The sequence below is a fragment of the Alosa sapidissima genome, chromosome 6 (genome assembly GCF_018492685.1).
Source record: "Alosa sapidissima isolate fAloSap1 chromosome 6, fAloSap1.pri, whole genome shotgun sequence".
NCBI lineage: Eukaryota > Metazoa > Chordata > Actinopteri > Clupeiformes > Clupeidae > Alosa > Alosa sapidissima.
The window spans coordinates 4981461-4995979 of NC_055962.1; the positions used below are offsets into that span (position 1 = coordinate 4981461).

At 44.8% G+C, this 14519-nt stretch overlaps 1 protein-coding gene across 8 annotated transcripts in view; it reads right to left on the reverse strand.

Moving 5' to 3' along the window:
- Positions 1-448: 448 nt before the first annotated feature.
- The window catches only part of LOC121711681 (serine/threonine-protein kinase D3-like), a 42921-nt gene continuing 28850 nt past the window's right edge, over positions 449-14519 (reverse strand). For 2 of the 8 annotated variants that reach the window (XM_042095471.1, XM_042095470.1), the window contains exons 5-19: positions 14307-14473; positions 12282-12474; positions 11840-11917; positions 11449-11635; positions 11051-11174; positions 10370-10447; positions 8576-8852; positions 6800-6852; positions 6435-6507; positions 5993-6099; positions 5540-5701; positions 5013-5111; positions 4337-4667; positions 3834-3919; positions 449-3612 (exon numbers count right to left, since the gene is read on the reverse strand). In XM_042095471.1, the coding sequence (XP_041951405.1) occupies positions 3439-3612; positions 3834-3919; positions 4337-4667; positions 5013-5111; positions 5540-5701; positions 5993-6099; positions 6435-6507; positions 6800-6852; positions 8576-8852; positions 10370-10447; positions 11051-11174; positions 11449-11635; positions 11840-11917; positions 12282-12474; positions 14307-14473 (2189 nt within the window). In that variant the 3' untranslated portion in view covers positions 449-3438. The remainder of the gene's footprint in view (positions 3613-3833; positions 3920-4336; positions 4668-5012; positions 5112-5539; positions 5702-5992; positions 6100-6434; positions 6508-6799; positions 6853-8575; positions 8853-10369; positions 10448-11050; positions 11175-11448; positions 11636-11839; positions 11918-12281; positions 12475-14306; positions 14474-14519) is intronic. The other 6 variants (XM_042095477.1, XM_042095474.1, XM_042095476.1 and 3 more) reach the window with 6 other exon arrangements.

Below are 14519 nucleotides of genomic sequence, written 5' to 3' on the forward strand. Positions count from 1 at the left end.
TCTTTGCTATCCACTCCTCTCCCCCACAAACCAGTGCTGTTCATTTAACATGAGGCCCAAGGCAGCCCTGACTATCCACTCCTCTCCCCCACAAACCTGTGCTGTTCATTTAACATGAGGCCCAAGGCAGCCCTGACTATCCACTCCTCTCCCCCACAAACCTGTGCTGTTCATTTAACATGAGGCCCAAGGCAACCCTGACAAGCTTTAATACAGCTCCACTCCTCCCCCAAATCTAACCGAGAAAAGGTTAAATGACCGGTACGGATCAACTCTAATGATTCATTCATTATTCTCTGAGGTTCTCTGCTAGCAGTCTCCCTCCATATCATATATGGCTAAACGTGTGCTTCTGTGTAATGATATATTGGGGTACAGTAGAATTCACAGTGTATGTGTTGTACCCCTCTGATTAAATCCAACAATAGAAAGAATACCGAGGCTAGAATCAGATGTTAGAGGCTGTTTTTATTAAGATATGTGAGTAGTAAAACATACAAAACACCGACATCTGCCAATCCAGTGGCAGCATGAGCTTCATATGATTCTCAGAAAGTTTATCACCCATAGATGTGTGCTTTAGACATATAAATATGGCATCCTTCACAGGGTAGTGGTGGTTGGTCGCATTGACAGAATCCACCCAACTTATTATAATCACAGTTCAAGTTAAAAAGGAATGACTCCAGACGGGCGGCCCTCACAATCCCAAAGTAATCCAATAAACCTCCCCGCTCCCAAATTCAAACGGTCTGCATTTCACAGGAAAAAGTCATTTTAGGGTCTTTCACTGGTAAACACGGTCTCAAAATTGTCAAAGAATCAAATTTCCACCACATTTATTGCTGATCTCTCCTGACAAAGAGGATGTTTAATTGTGGCTCTGCTGTGACTAAATGGAGTGGGGGCTTGTAAAAGTTAAGACATAACATCACTAGCGGTATGATGCCCACAGCCTCCCTTTCAGCAGATGTACAGCCTTACTGTAATGTTTCCGTTCAATTTGGCCGCTTATTGAGGGATCAAATGTCAAATCTGGACAAGCCAGAGCAGATGGATCTGTTCCAAATGCATCAGTGAAGGTAGGCCAAACACACACACACACACACACACACACACACACACACACACATATATACACATACATACACACAAAATACAGAAAAATACAGAAATAGACTTACGAAAGGATCTTCACATAGATGCTACACGATTAAAGAATACTACAAAAATAATAGTGAACACAAGCACTTTGGGGAGAAAATGCTTCATACCAACTCAAAATCGACCTGAATCTGTGTGCATTTACACACCAACACAAACGCGCTACTTAAGGCATACCGAGTTCCTGCACACATGCAACCAGCGTATTACCAATCAACCAACACAAGCCAGAGTGAGTTTTTCTTAGAAGTGATTGCACACTACAGGAAACTAAAACAAAACATACATATTGAGTACGGAACTAATGAAGACGCACTGTGGTCTTCATAACACAACCAGCATAGTAACGAGGCAAAGTACACATATTGGCGGTAGCATCTCGGCATTAATGGTTCATTCATGTCCACTGTCTAAGCCTGAGTGAAAGCCTATAGTGAACACACAGCAATATGAAGCCTTAGGAGTCTCTTTGTAGGTTCATACAAAAGCACTGTGTCCTTCAAATCAGACCTGGTCACCTCACAATGTGTGTAACCAGGACATTACATAAGACCAATGACAACACTCATAACGTATCCACAGAAACATTTAAACTGGTCACATTACCAAGAATTAAAAACACAACATTTGGTCATAAATGGTAGAAAAAATATATTTGAATTCAAAACCTTTTGTAGATGTAGACCTATAGTGAGAGAATGCATTCATTCAAACTTCCACTGAGTGACTTAAGCCTTCTGCATGTTAAGAAAAAAACAAACAAAAAAAACATTTTAAAACTCCAACGCCATGATGAATAGCCATGAACATGCACTAAAGGCATCTGGACCTGAAATATTTGACCTGTACCAACAACTCTTCAGCCATCTTCATGTGCTTTTTAACCCCTCAGCAGTGTTACACAATACACATTGTGAAATGCTTAAGTTCATCTTCAATTCTCAGGACTATAGGGAACAGGCATTCCTCTGTTCTAGCTCTGTTTCGTGTGCTTTGACTTTGGCGGCCCAGCGGGAGGAAGCTGGCTGATTGTCCATTTTACAGCGCCGACTGTTCCCAACTGTGTCTTTTCTCAGGATTTTGCTGGTAGTCATAGATATAACGAAACAGAGACGGGACTCAAAAAACAGCTCTTGTGCTGATGTTTCACACTTGGACAGAGCATACTGTGTGTGTGTGTGTGTGTGTACGTGCCTGTGTGTGTGTGTGTGTGTGTGTGTGTGTGTTTATAATTATTCAAACAACTTCTTCATCTAGGTTTGCCTGGGTGAGCTGAACAGCTACCTTCACGTTCCTTCATCCATCAAAGGCTTGAGGGGCTGCTTACAACAGGCGCTACCAGCAGCATGAACACGTTAAAGATGGTCATTAATATGAAATGCTAAACACTCTCAACTTCAGAAAGCAAAACACAAGTGACAGTGACAGTAATTTACCCAGAAGACTCTGAAAAACAGATTTCATTTCAAAGGCAACTGGGGCAAACATGTTCATTTACAACACAAAGATTTTAGGACCACTATGCTTCAGCGAAGAAGAAGGATGTAAAATATCTTTGCAATATATTTCTTGTGTGTTCCAGTTTAAAAGCCTCACATAAAACCATTGCATATACATGTTTCTTTCCAAAATACTCTCAAGCAAGCTCAAATCACTTGTAGTTTTGGGGAACATCTTAAAAACACAAGGCAAGGAGTTTAGAAAAATACGCTGGGTAGAAGTTAAAAATCTCAAGCATCCATCTCTCTTGGATTTGGTCCAGACCATGAGCCCTTCGCTGGTTTTGAATGGCAGTGCAAATGTTTATTAACTAACTCTAATAGAAGGGTTCCCAAACACTCAAAGTTTATCTTTCAGGCTCAAGAGACTCGTGTTATGGCTAGCTGAAAAAGGCAGCAGAGACTAGAGACTGAAAGAGAGAGAGAGAGCCCCATCCAATCTCTGGAATGTTCTTTAAGGAAAAAAAAAAGAAACCTGAAAAAAAAAAAATTCCCACCATGCCCTGATTGTGTGTGTCAACAGTGGTAGGGCACTGTTGCATGCACCACAATAGGCACCAAAGCCATACACAGAACTCACTTTTCGTGCGACAGGGCATGGACACGGGTGCAGGACAAGACCCCATGTCTCTTTCCCCCGAAGTTTCTTGCGAAACCGTTTCTAAAGGCAGATGGTTCCATATGACCACAGGGCCTGCGCTGCCTAGAGTCTGAGGAAAATCAACTATCCTCCTCCAACCACTTTTGGAGAAGTTGTAGTTCATCCTCCCAGCAGCTAGGGGTCCTCCACCATGTCGTCCAGGTTTGGAGCCATGATGAAGTGCTTGGGGTACGGCAGGCTCCTCTCGTCTGCGTACTCTTCCCAGCGAGCGTCGTCGCTCTCATGGGTGATGTATCGCTCTCCACGGCGCGTCTCAAACTCCCGAAGGTCCAACCAGGTCTGGTAATCCTGATTTAAGACAACAGAAAACATAGTGGTCAGAGATAACAAAATGTGAATTGAAACTTTTCAAAACCAAGAGTATAACATCACAATCAACTCCAACATCACTCAAGATGAGGAAATGAGTTAGTAGATGCACTCATTTCGAAAAGACTAACGATTACACTTAAGAGCAAAGATTCTAGAGCGGAGCTCTGTTCTAGAATCTTTGCTTAAGAGACTCTTACCTGCAGCCATGGGTGGCTAAGAGATTTATCCACACTGTAACGCTTCCTCATCTTCACTTGAAGTAGGTTGTTTATCAAGTCGATTGCTATGAGAGTAAACAAAGAGTAATCAAATCAACAAATAAGTATACAAATGTAAAAGCTCTGTTTAGGATGTTTTCAGACTCAAGGCCAAGCTGTATATAGTGTATCTATATCTTGTGGTAACATCTGTCTCTAAAAAAGTTAAAGTTGAAAACCACACTCACAAGCGATTACTCTTAATAAGTCTTTATTGGACCATGTCTTCAACAAACGTACATATTTCGGCCCTAGGGCATCATCAGCACGTAGATGTACCCGGTCTAAGGCCGAAACGCGTACGTTTGTTGAAGACATGGTCCAATAAAGACTAAGATCAAGAGTAAACGCTTGTGAGTGTGGTTTTCAACTTTATTTTAATAGCCTTTTAGAGTCTTCCAACTCGCACCCAAAGAGGGATTTATTTTTGGATTTGAGCGTGCCTATTCCTGTGTTGGCATCTCCGTCTCCCCGACAACCATCAGCACCCTGCAGCTCCCCCTCACCTTCCCCAGAGATCTCCTTCCAGGGGTTGGGCGGGTACATGAAGGCAGCGTTCTGGATCTGGTCGTTGATGTCCTCGTCCTCGTTGAAGGGGAACGTTCCACTCAGGCTGACGTAGACGATGACCCCCACCGACCACATGTCCAGGGAGCGGTTGTAGCCTTTGCTGCGGAGGACCTCGGGGGCCAGGTAGGCAGGGGTGCCCACCACAGAGCGGCGGAAAGACTTCTCCCCAATGATGCGGGCAAAGCCAAAGTCACACAGCTTCACCTACATTTCCAAAGTAAATGGGAGTGCTTTTCAGTGCTATGCTTGAAGGGCATCCTAGATCACAGGGAGTCCTGGGTCTCAGGAAACAGTACACATACACTACATGTCTACATTGTGCTGTTTGTTCACTTAGGTAAAACTCTGTTCTATTTGCTTAACTAAAAGTATATCATAAAGTATATCATGCTGTTGCTGTTCTCCACAGATATTAAATCCAAGATTAAACTAAATCCATCTCACACGACATGTCTATTCCTGCTCCACTAGAACACATTTATTTGAAGCCTTATGTCCAGCCCACGTCCACTATCCTTTCTTGTCATGCTGGAGGCTACGGTCACCCACCTGTGGGAAGGGCTCTGCAGATGCTAACAGCACGTTCTCCGGTTTCAGGTCACAATGGACAATGTTTTTGAAATGGAGGTGTCTCAGAGCCACCAGAATCTGCAAGAAAAGAATCAAGGGGTCGGTACTGAGATTATGACACTGCATGACAAAGATCTAGATTGAAGATCTAGATGAAGGCTTTTCACATGCCTATCTCCATGCCAGGACAGCAGAAAACAAGTGGGTCAATTCTTCACACGTTTATTAAGGTCATTCATTTTATATAGCTAATTTTAAACAAGTGATGTTGCGCCAAAGTGCTATTAATTCATGATTTATAGTAAAGAGGTGGCTTAAATGGTTTACATTTGAGTTTCAGAACCCAGGACTGATGGTTGAACTGCCTCGACTGGGAATTCCCCTTAATGTTAGGGACTTCAGCCTAAATGTTCAGGAAGCAGACATTGTTCCAAACTAGTGGAAATCTCTGGCACTATTTTGAATGTTTCCCTGAATTAGCACTCTTCAAAAGAGCCCACTCTGACCTGGGTGACGAGGAACTTGGTGAGGCGCTCGGGAAGGCGACTCTTCTCGCTGGATAAGATCATCTCAAGCATGTCGCCGTGGAGCTTCTCCATGACCACAAAGACCCGCTCCGGAGTCTCGAACATGCACGCCAGGTTGACAATGCCGGGATGGTGCAGGCTCTGAGGAGAATTACCGCCACGAGAGAGAGAGAATGAATATAAAAAATAAAAAACCTCCTGAGACTACAAAGTAAGGTCACTGCACGGCACCACACAGCTGGCTAACAGATGCCTCCTGCTGTTTTCCAACAACAGAGCTCATCAAAGGGTTAATTCAAATGATTCTTCAACAGGCTCTGCTTTACATGACATTCTAACCACACTCCAATCTAAACTCCTTTCATCCCCGTCTTCAAAAGGGCTAATGCACGCTTGAAACGAATGCCATTCTTTCAACTGCCGTCGTCGTACCTGCAGAATGGCCACCTCGTTTCTCAGCTGGCTCTCCTGCTTGGTGGGGAATCTCATCTTGTCGATAATCTTAATGGCAACGTCTTTTCCGGTCTTCCTGTGCTTGCCTGTAAGAGTTTGAAACAAAAGTCCAGTATGAGATGAGCAGCGCCTAGACAGTGTGTGTTGTTTCAATTGACCAAGACCACAGGCAGTGTGTGTGTGTGTGTGTGTGTGTGTCTGAGGCTAGACAGAGAGCGACCTTTCATTGGTTCATTGGAAGGAGCCGCCGCGGAATACCATAAGCCTAGACTGACAAAAGGAATTCTATCGGACTAATAAAAGTTTATTTGCAAAGCAAAAGAAGAAAAACAAGCAGTCTCCCTCGACACTCGAAAGCCACTATAAAGAAAGAAAACTGTGGGCACAGGCTATGACATGGAGGAGCAGGCTTTCTTCTTACCACCATAGACAATCCCAAACTGTCCCGAACCCAGGACCTCGTCTGCAAAGATCTGGTAGACGGAGCTGATATCCTAAAACAGATGAGAAAATATTTATATGTGAATTAGACCACAGAATAGAACTGTTTAGCACGAGACCACATCTGATGATGATGATGAGGTTAAAGTGAATACACTGACAAAGCCAAATGAGACCCCACTTCAAACAAGTTAATTAAGTAAAACACTGTGGACAATTAAGCACTATTTCATGATGATTTTTATCATTAAGCCGATGTAATGTGTCACTGTAAACATTCCAGTCATTCTGTGAAAAGAAGTCAACTGAATGATGAAATGCATTAAATGTGTTTTTGTCTCTTACCACATTCTCCTGGATCTGGGAGTTTGACACTGATATACTGACACAGAGCTCATCTGTAGAGGCAATCAAAACAACAAAAGGGTTCTGAGTTTATATGTGACAGACACATTTGTGTTAGTACAGCTTTAAAACTAACCATATGTAGCAATGCATCAACTTCAAATGGTCTGTAGACCAATTGTTCAGCTAAATGCTTCGCTGCCATTTACGATCAATGGCAACATGCCCAGTTCTTACAAAACTGTCTGCACATATACAATCGGAGTTGTAGATGTTTTAGCACATTCAACTGGATAACCGCTCATAATGGGCTCAGACTGCACAGGCATCATAAAGGCTGTGCATTTTATGGGATTCCGCCCAGCCATATTTAGTATGGAATACAATACAACCTTATCACCCTTAATCAGATATCGTTCTACAGCAGACCATGCGAAGCCAGCATTCCAGTTCACTGGCTGTAAAGAGCACTGTGGGAACAATTGATTTCGAGCAGCCGGCAAAAAGGTGAAGGTCGGACCACAGCGGGCTGGTCCCTAAAATGGGTCACAACATGCAGGTCATCTCAGGCAGAACTCTTTTCCATAACACTGACCATCGATCTGCAACCAAAATTGTCAAGCCCACAGCTTGGACAGCCCTTCAGAGGGCCAAATCTGGTCTAGTCTGAGTTAAGGCTGTTACGTCACTTCCTCTTAAAGGACTGGCACTGCTGCATTTCACATCTCAAGGCAAAACATTTGATATTTCTTTTGCCATATTTTCATAGCTATGATCACAATCTGACTCCTTGGGAAAAATACACTCTGTGCCATTTTACATTTCAGCACAAAATTGCATTAATTATATAACTGTTGATGGATAAATGGACATGTTTGCAGATGGAGTGAGACAACATGAAAAGAACCCTTCAGAGAATGGTTCATTTATCTGCTAAAAACCTCAGGCTCGGTGGTTTGTGAATGTTTTCCTTTTTCCAATGCGACTCGCCATCTCAGTCAATCTTTCCACCATACTGGTACGAGCACATGTTGCTACACTAATGCTCAAAGAGTGGACCATGGGCATTCAGGAGATTGGGCATCTGCAAATAACAAGCTCTTTCAACAAATAGGCAGTGTCTTCGTCTATCGAGGCAGCGACAAAAATACAGCCACCTCCAGTGGTTTAAATGCATGAGACTGTGGGTGTGGAGGAGAAGAAGCACTCAGATTACAGGGTACACTTCTGAAGGTGACACCACCTCAGCTAACCTGACAGGATGCGCTCACCTCTCTTGCTTAGAGCAGTCTTATACGCATGGCTAACCGAATTACAGAAGAGGACAAAACAGCATGCACAACTATAGGACTATTATTATATTAGAAAATTAGACTTGTACAGTATGTTTAGTATGTTTTCACTGATGTTTTGAAGGATCACAGACAGAGGTACTTGCCTAAAGAAAGTTGATTTAAATCAAGGCTATACAGTAACTCTTCTCTCTCTTCACTCTCAATCTGCTGTGTCAGAGTGACAAGATATCTGCAGTCAAGCTTTCAAAAGGGCCCTTTCACGCAACACATCTGGTGAACGGATATGACCCAGAATAACCCCGATTTCTTAAAAATCCAATAATCCAACCAAAAACAACAAATGAAATCTAATTACTGATGGAAGGCCACAGTATCCCTCCTACCTGTGGCATATTGAGATTAATTTGAAGATGACACCAATATTCTTTTTAAGCGGGTGCGCACACGCACACAAGCCTGCTAGCCGGAGTATTGTACTCACTGTGGTCCTTGCCCTGGCCGGGGCCAGTGCAGACGCTGGGCTGGGGCGTGACGGGCATCAGGGCCTGGCGGATGGCCTTCTCCCAGCCCTGGGCCACCTCCAGGCCCACGCCCGAGGCCGCCAGCGCCGGGTTGTGGAAGTGTCCGCCCGTGTTCTCCCCCACGTAGTACACCATGGTGTCGGTGATGATCTCGAAGCAGTGCGAGTTGCCTCCCTGCGCGAGGTTCCGGAAGTCATGGGCCGTTTCCACCTGTAGGATCTCCGACAGCGGGATTTCCTGCGGAGGAGGACGTCAGGTGCAGAGACCGACAGACAGATGGCTGAGTTTGGGTTTGTGTCGTTGATTCCCAATCTCTAATATCCTGTTGACCTGTTGAAGTATCCTGTTCTACATTGGCCCTAGTACATCCTCAGGATCCTTTTTGGTTAGTTAAACTTGTAAACATGGTTTGAAAAGCGGTCGTACTTCACACCACTAGCGCGCCGCTAAGCTCGAGCTCTTACTGGAGTTCCTCACACAACTGCTTCTCAGAGCTGGACTGAGTGCCTTCACAGATTCCACCTCCTCTTTCTTTTAAAGAGTCCCATGAGAGGGAGGGGAAGGAAAGGGGGGGGGGAGAAAAGAAAGGAAAAAGCAGGAGAGAAAAGAGGAGAGGGAGGGGAGGGCAGACAGAAAGTGAGACACGGAGAAGACCGACCCATCCCAGAAGGGCAGGCACACTGGCCCGGCCGGCCAGCCAGCCAATCGCGGTCTGGAGGTGGTGAATCAGCACCAGCAGCAGCCGCTGCTACACGGACCCTTCCAGAAGGAACCTCCTCCTCCACCTCCTCCTCCTCCTCCTCCTCCTGCTCCAGGCCTGGGCCCAGGCCCAGACGGGCTGCCTGTGGTTTCGCTGGGCCGAGACCGAGCGCACCACATCAAAACGCCGGCTCTGGCCTGATTAGAAGGCAGGACGTGCCTCTGTGATCTGGGCACGAGCCACGCTGGCCCTGGGCCAGGGGCTGGAAGTGGGCCAAGGGCACCGGAGGGAAGCCCTCCTCCAATACCCCACCCCCAGCACACCTTCAATCAGCCAACAGTCCCCCCTTCCCCCCTTCCCCCCTTCCTTGCCCCCTTAACCCCCCCATCTAGTGTCTTTGTTTCTCTTTCTCTAGGTACTTCAAAGAAGGGTTCAAGTTCAGAGGAGCCTGCCAGGTCAAAGACATGAAGGAAGAGATGAAGGATGGAATAACATGGAGAGAATATATGAGAGACAGAACACAGACAGGGAGGAAGAGACAGAAAGGAGAGAGTAATAGAGAGGGAAGGATAGAAGGAGACAGACAGACAGACAGACACAGGGAAGCCAGCCAACCAGCCAATCATCCGCCCGTTGCCCTGCCTGTCTGTAGGTGGCAGACACAAAATAAATCCTCACAGCCCATAGTCTAATCTCATCTCATTGAAAACACCTCGAACACCTATTTTTAACTGAAATACAGAACACTAAATCAATGTTTGGCTTGGGCGTAACATATCATTTCACAAAACTAACCGCTCCTGCTCCTTTTTCACCAAGTCTCCAAAAATGGAACCCTAAATCTACAATGTGTTTTAAAAACGATACGGATGCCTGCATGGCGGACACCTGTCAATGTATAATATGACCTAAAAAGTTCCACAACACAAAATGAATAATGCATACTTTCCCTTCGGTCACTGTAATACCAGCATATCATTTCACCCACGGTTTCCATTACCAACATTGTACCGTCAGTTTCAATTGAGCGTGATAAGGCTGAATAACGAGGTACCTTGTAATACTTGGCTCCGCCGTCATTCTGGAAGAGGGTGAGACACTTGCTGTCCAGTCTCCAGTAATGTCTCTTCCTCTGAAGGAACGAAATAAAGGAGTGAAAAGTGACATGACACACCGTACAACAATGTTTTTATAAAGTCATACAGTTCCACAAATCATCAAGAAATTAGGGCTGTCAGTACTCCCAGCCTTTCCATTCGTTGAAAACAGGTTACCATTAAACATGTTGAATTCTATCAGATAGGCCTGTTATTATTATATGAGCTCACAATTGTTTTTACATAGTGCTGATATTATGCTTATTATTTATCAACCTTGCGGTTTCTTTCAAAGTAAAAGAACATCTTGGAATCAACATTATATTGGAGCATCAGTAGAATTATTGTAGCAGTTATCCCTTAACATAACTTTGAATAGATTCAACAAGTTGAAAAGGTCTTCTGAAGGCGATCTTTGATCTTCCCAGTACTGAATCTATTTGAATATGCTCCTGTGATCCTACCACATGAGTTAAACCTTTTCTAAGGTCTGATGGAGATTTTAGAAACTTCCTCTTTTATAATGGCCTGCATTTGAGGCTGCATGTAGTTGCCCAGAAGGCTTACTGAAAAAAAAAACATGCCATACAAATGACATTGACTTCAGAAGCGTTCAAACGGTTGGTGTGTGATCCTACCAGGTTGTCTCTGCTGGTGTAGTGCACCATCCAGCCCTCCCGCACCACAGTGGAGCTACGCCGTTTGGTGTGCTTGATGGACTGGACCACGCGCATGAGCGGGATATTGGTGCTCGTGGATGGACTGCACAGCAGAGACACCAAGCCATGTTATATGCACATATTTGACAATAAATGGAAAATATGTCAAGATAATTGTCTTTATAGCTTACATGGGATCTAATGTAACACCAAAGATTCTGATTGACTGATTCTAAAATTAGACAATAATTACAACATGACAGTAACATGAGTCTACAACATATTCAAAATGTATAATAAATAGGTAAAAATAGCAACATTGAGTTTGAGAAAGGCGCTATATAAATGTAACTTAATATTATTATTATTTCTACTACCTTATGGTCTTGATTGTCTCCCCATCGTCCTTGTCTGCATCCATGAAGGGAGAGTCCATGAAGAAGATCTTGTCCTCTGGTGTGGACACCTCTTCGGCGTCGTCCATGCCTCGGCTGCCCTCGCTGTTCACGTCACTGTTGTCCACCTCCATAGTGACCTCAGAGTCAGGCCCAGGGCTGGCAGGCTCTGGGAGTGGGAAGGAAAAGAGAGGGGGGGAGGGGGGGGGGACAGAAAGAAAGAAAGAAAGAAAGAAAGAAAGAAAGAAAGAAAGAAAGAAAAGAAAGAAGAAGATGGAGAGGGATAAAACAGTGAGACGGAGGCAGATTTACAACGTCACAACGTAATGATTAAGTGAACAACGAAAACAAAGTGCCGTTCTGACAAACTCACCCCCATTGAAGACTACTTCTCCAAGACAGTCTCTTGGCACTTTGGACGCACATCGCTTGTGGCAGTTGAACTTACAATCTGACATGAAAACACATAGAAATAACATATACTTTGCTTTAGACAGAAACGTATACTTTACTTAAAACAGAAAGTGTGTTGTTCTACAATTGGTCCACAGTGCAATACACATTACCAAAGGTTTTCTACTGTAATAGTAAAGACTTGGTAGTACCAATTAACAGTGTAATACACAAGTGTATGTGTGCCAAAGCTGTATACTGTATATAGATATAGACATGTGTGTGTGTAAGTATGAATATATGTGTGCTGTATATATGCAGCATTCCTGAAGGAAACTATCCATGTTACTGGACATATTGACATTTCTGTTCTGAGAGCTTATGCTTATGCAGAGGCGTTTGCCACCGTCCTGCCAGCTGACCTTTGCACTGCATGCCCTGGCGGAAGAGGCCCTTGAGCAGGCGCTTGCAGTACTGGCAGATGGTGGGCCGCGTGTAGGTGTGCACGTTGAAGGTGTGCGGCACCTTGACCCGCCCCAGGACCAACTTATCCATCCATATGGGGCGGCCGCTCCAGGACGGGATGCGCTTCCCAGCCTCCAACAGGGGGCGCTGCTGAGGAAGAGGATAATGTGAGGGTCAGCGAAAAAGAAGAGAGAAAGACAAGAGGAGAAGAGAGACTGGCATCAGCTGTGAAGATAAGATAACAGGGCATGGATGAGAGAGAGAGAGAGAGAGAGAGAGAGAGAGAGAGCGAGAGAGAGAGAGAAAAGATTGGTTGATCAGATGAAGATTTGTTGACGGAATGCCTCCGTAGAGCCAGAAGCAAGGAACTCTTCTGTTCTGTTTTACTGGGAGAGTGATTACTTGTGTAGGATGATGGAGTGCGCAAAAAGATGACACACGCCTTGGATTATCCCACAACAACAAATAAACACCACAAATAAAGCACTCATCATCCTGCACCTCAACTGAGAGAGGCCATAAACAGCATCACGGGTCAAGTAGGGCACATCCTGCTAAAAATGGAGAACCGTGGCCCTGGATAAATGCTAAATTAATGGTGGATAAATAATAAATAAACGAGGATAAACAAAGAGCATGTTTTGCGCCGTGCATCGTTATGGAGTGAGTGGATGCTTTCATCCAGGGCCTGAAATGAAAGGAGGTATTTGTTGAGTGGCTCTCTGGGGCGGCCTTGGTGGTGCCTGTTGAGCTCGACAGAGGCGCATTCTCTGTCTGACTGTGTAGGTGGACATGAGGTACGCTGCAGGCTATAAAAAGTAAGGACCGATATAGCTGATCTGGAATGCTGTCTTTCATCAACATGAAAACACATTCAGCTGGGTCTAATAGTGTTTGTTCTTTATAGCGTTCTACCCATTTACAGATACATGCCTCACTGAAGTCAATAAAAACACTTTTTTATTATTAAATAAACCTTTCTTTGCCATGCTCACCATTGGCATATATACCAACCCTTGGCATGCTGTAGTGGATGAACTACAAGGGCAAACAGGTCTCTAGCTCATTTGACCTCCTGACCCCCTGGTCCTCTTCCACTGATGTGGTGCATTAGAAGTTGCTTTTGTATGTGCATGCCCAATCTCTCATGATATTAGAGCAGGCTACACTGGCTTAACTTTGACCCAGGCAGCACACTATACTGAGTAATTTAAAAAGAGAATGTGCACCCTTACTCAGCTGCTTCAGAAAATGTAAATGTATTCTACTAGCAAAAAAACAGCATGATAAAACGGAAGTGTAAGTTTTCAAAACTCAACCTCGAGGGCCCCAATGGAGAGCTTTCCATTAGGCATTTAGATTATGAAGCGCTGACTGCAGATCCATTCTCCCCTGGCATTGTTGGAATATCATTCATAGGCATTTTAAAAGCCCACCAACATGTTTATGAAGACAAGGCAGTCCATTTTCAGCGCCAGGACCGAGTGGAGGTGGGAGTGGAAAGTCCACTTGAGTGCGGTGGGAGCAGCCGTGTAAAAGTTTAGTCAAGGGCAGCACGGCCGCATTCACGGCTTAATTGACTGAATGGAAAAAACATTGATTTGCCCTAGGCTGGAATGCTTATGTGATTAGTGGGTACAGTATGTCTGTCTGTTAAAAGTGTGTGTTTGCGCTGTGTGTTTGAGTGTGCGCTGTGTGTGTGTGTGTGTGTGTGTGTGTGTACGTGCATATGTGGTTGGGTGGGTCTATCAGAAATAGGAAAGAGAACAAGCGAGAGAATGAGAAAGTTTTTGAATCATAGAGAAAGAAAGAAACCCTGAACAAAGAGAAAGGAAAGAGAGGGAAGGGATGAGACACACACACACACACACACACACACACACACACACACACACTCTTAACATGCAACATGAGACACCCTTATGAACCCAGTTACATATAAAAACACACTTGAAAAAGCATAAACGACGTCGCAAACACACCATGCTCACCTCTTCCGGGGACGCGACGACAGTCTCGATGGGCGCGGGACGCGGGATGGACAGTGAGGAGCCGGGCAGAGAGACATTGGACAGGCGTCGCTTGCGCACACCGCTGCAGTTGTTGGGGATCTTGAAGGCACAGCGCTTGTGGTAGTTAAGTCCACACCCTGCGGAGGAGGCCCAACAGTGTGTCATACTGGACGCCCGGCGCTT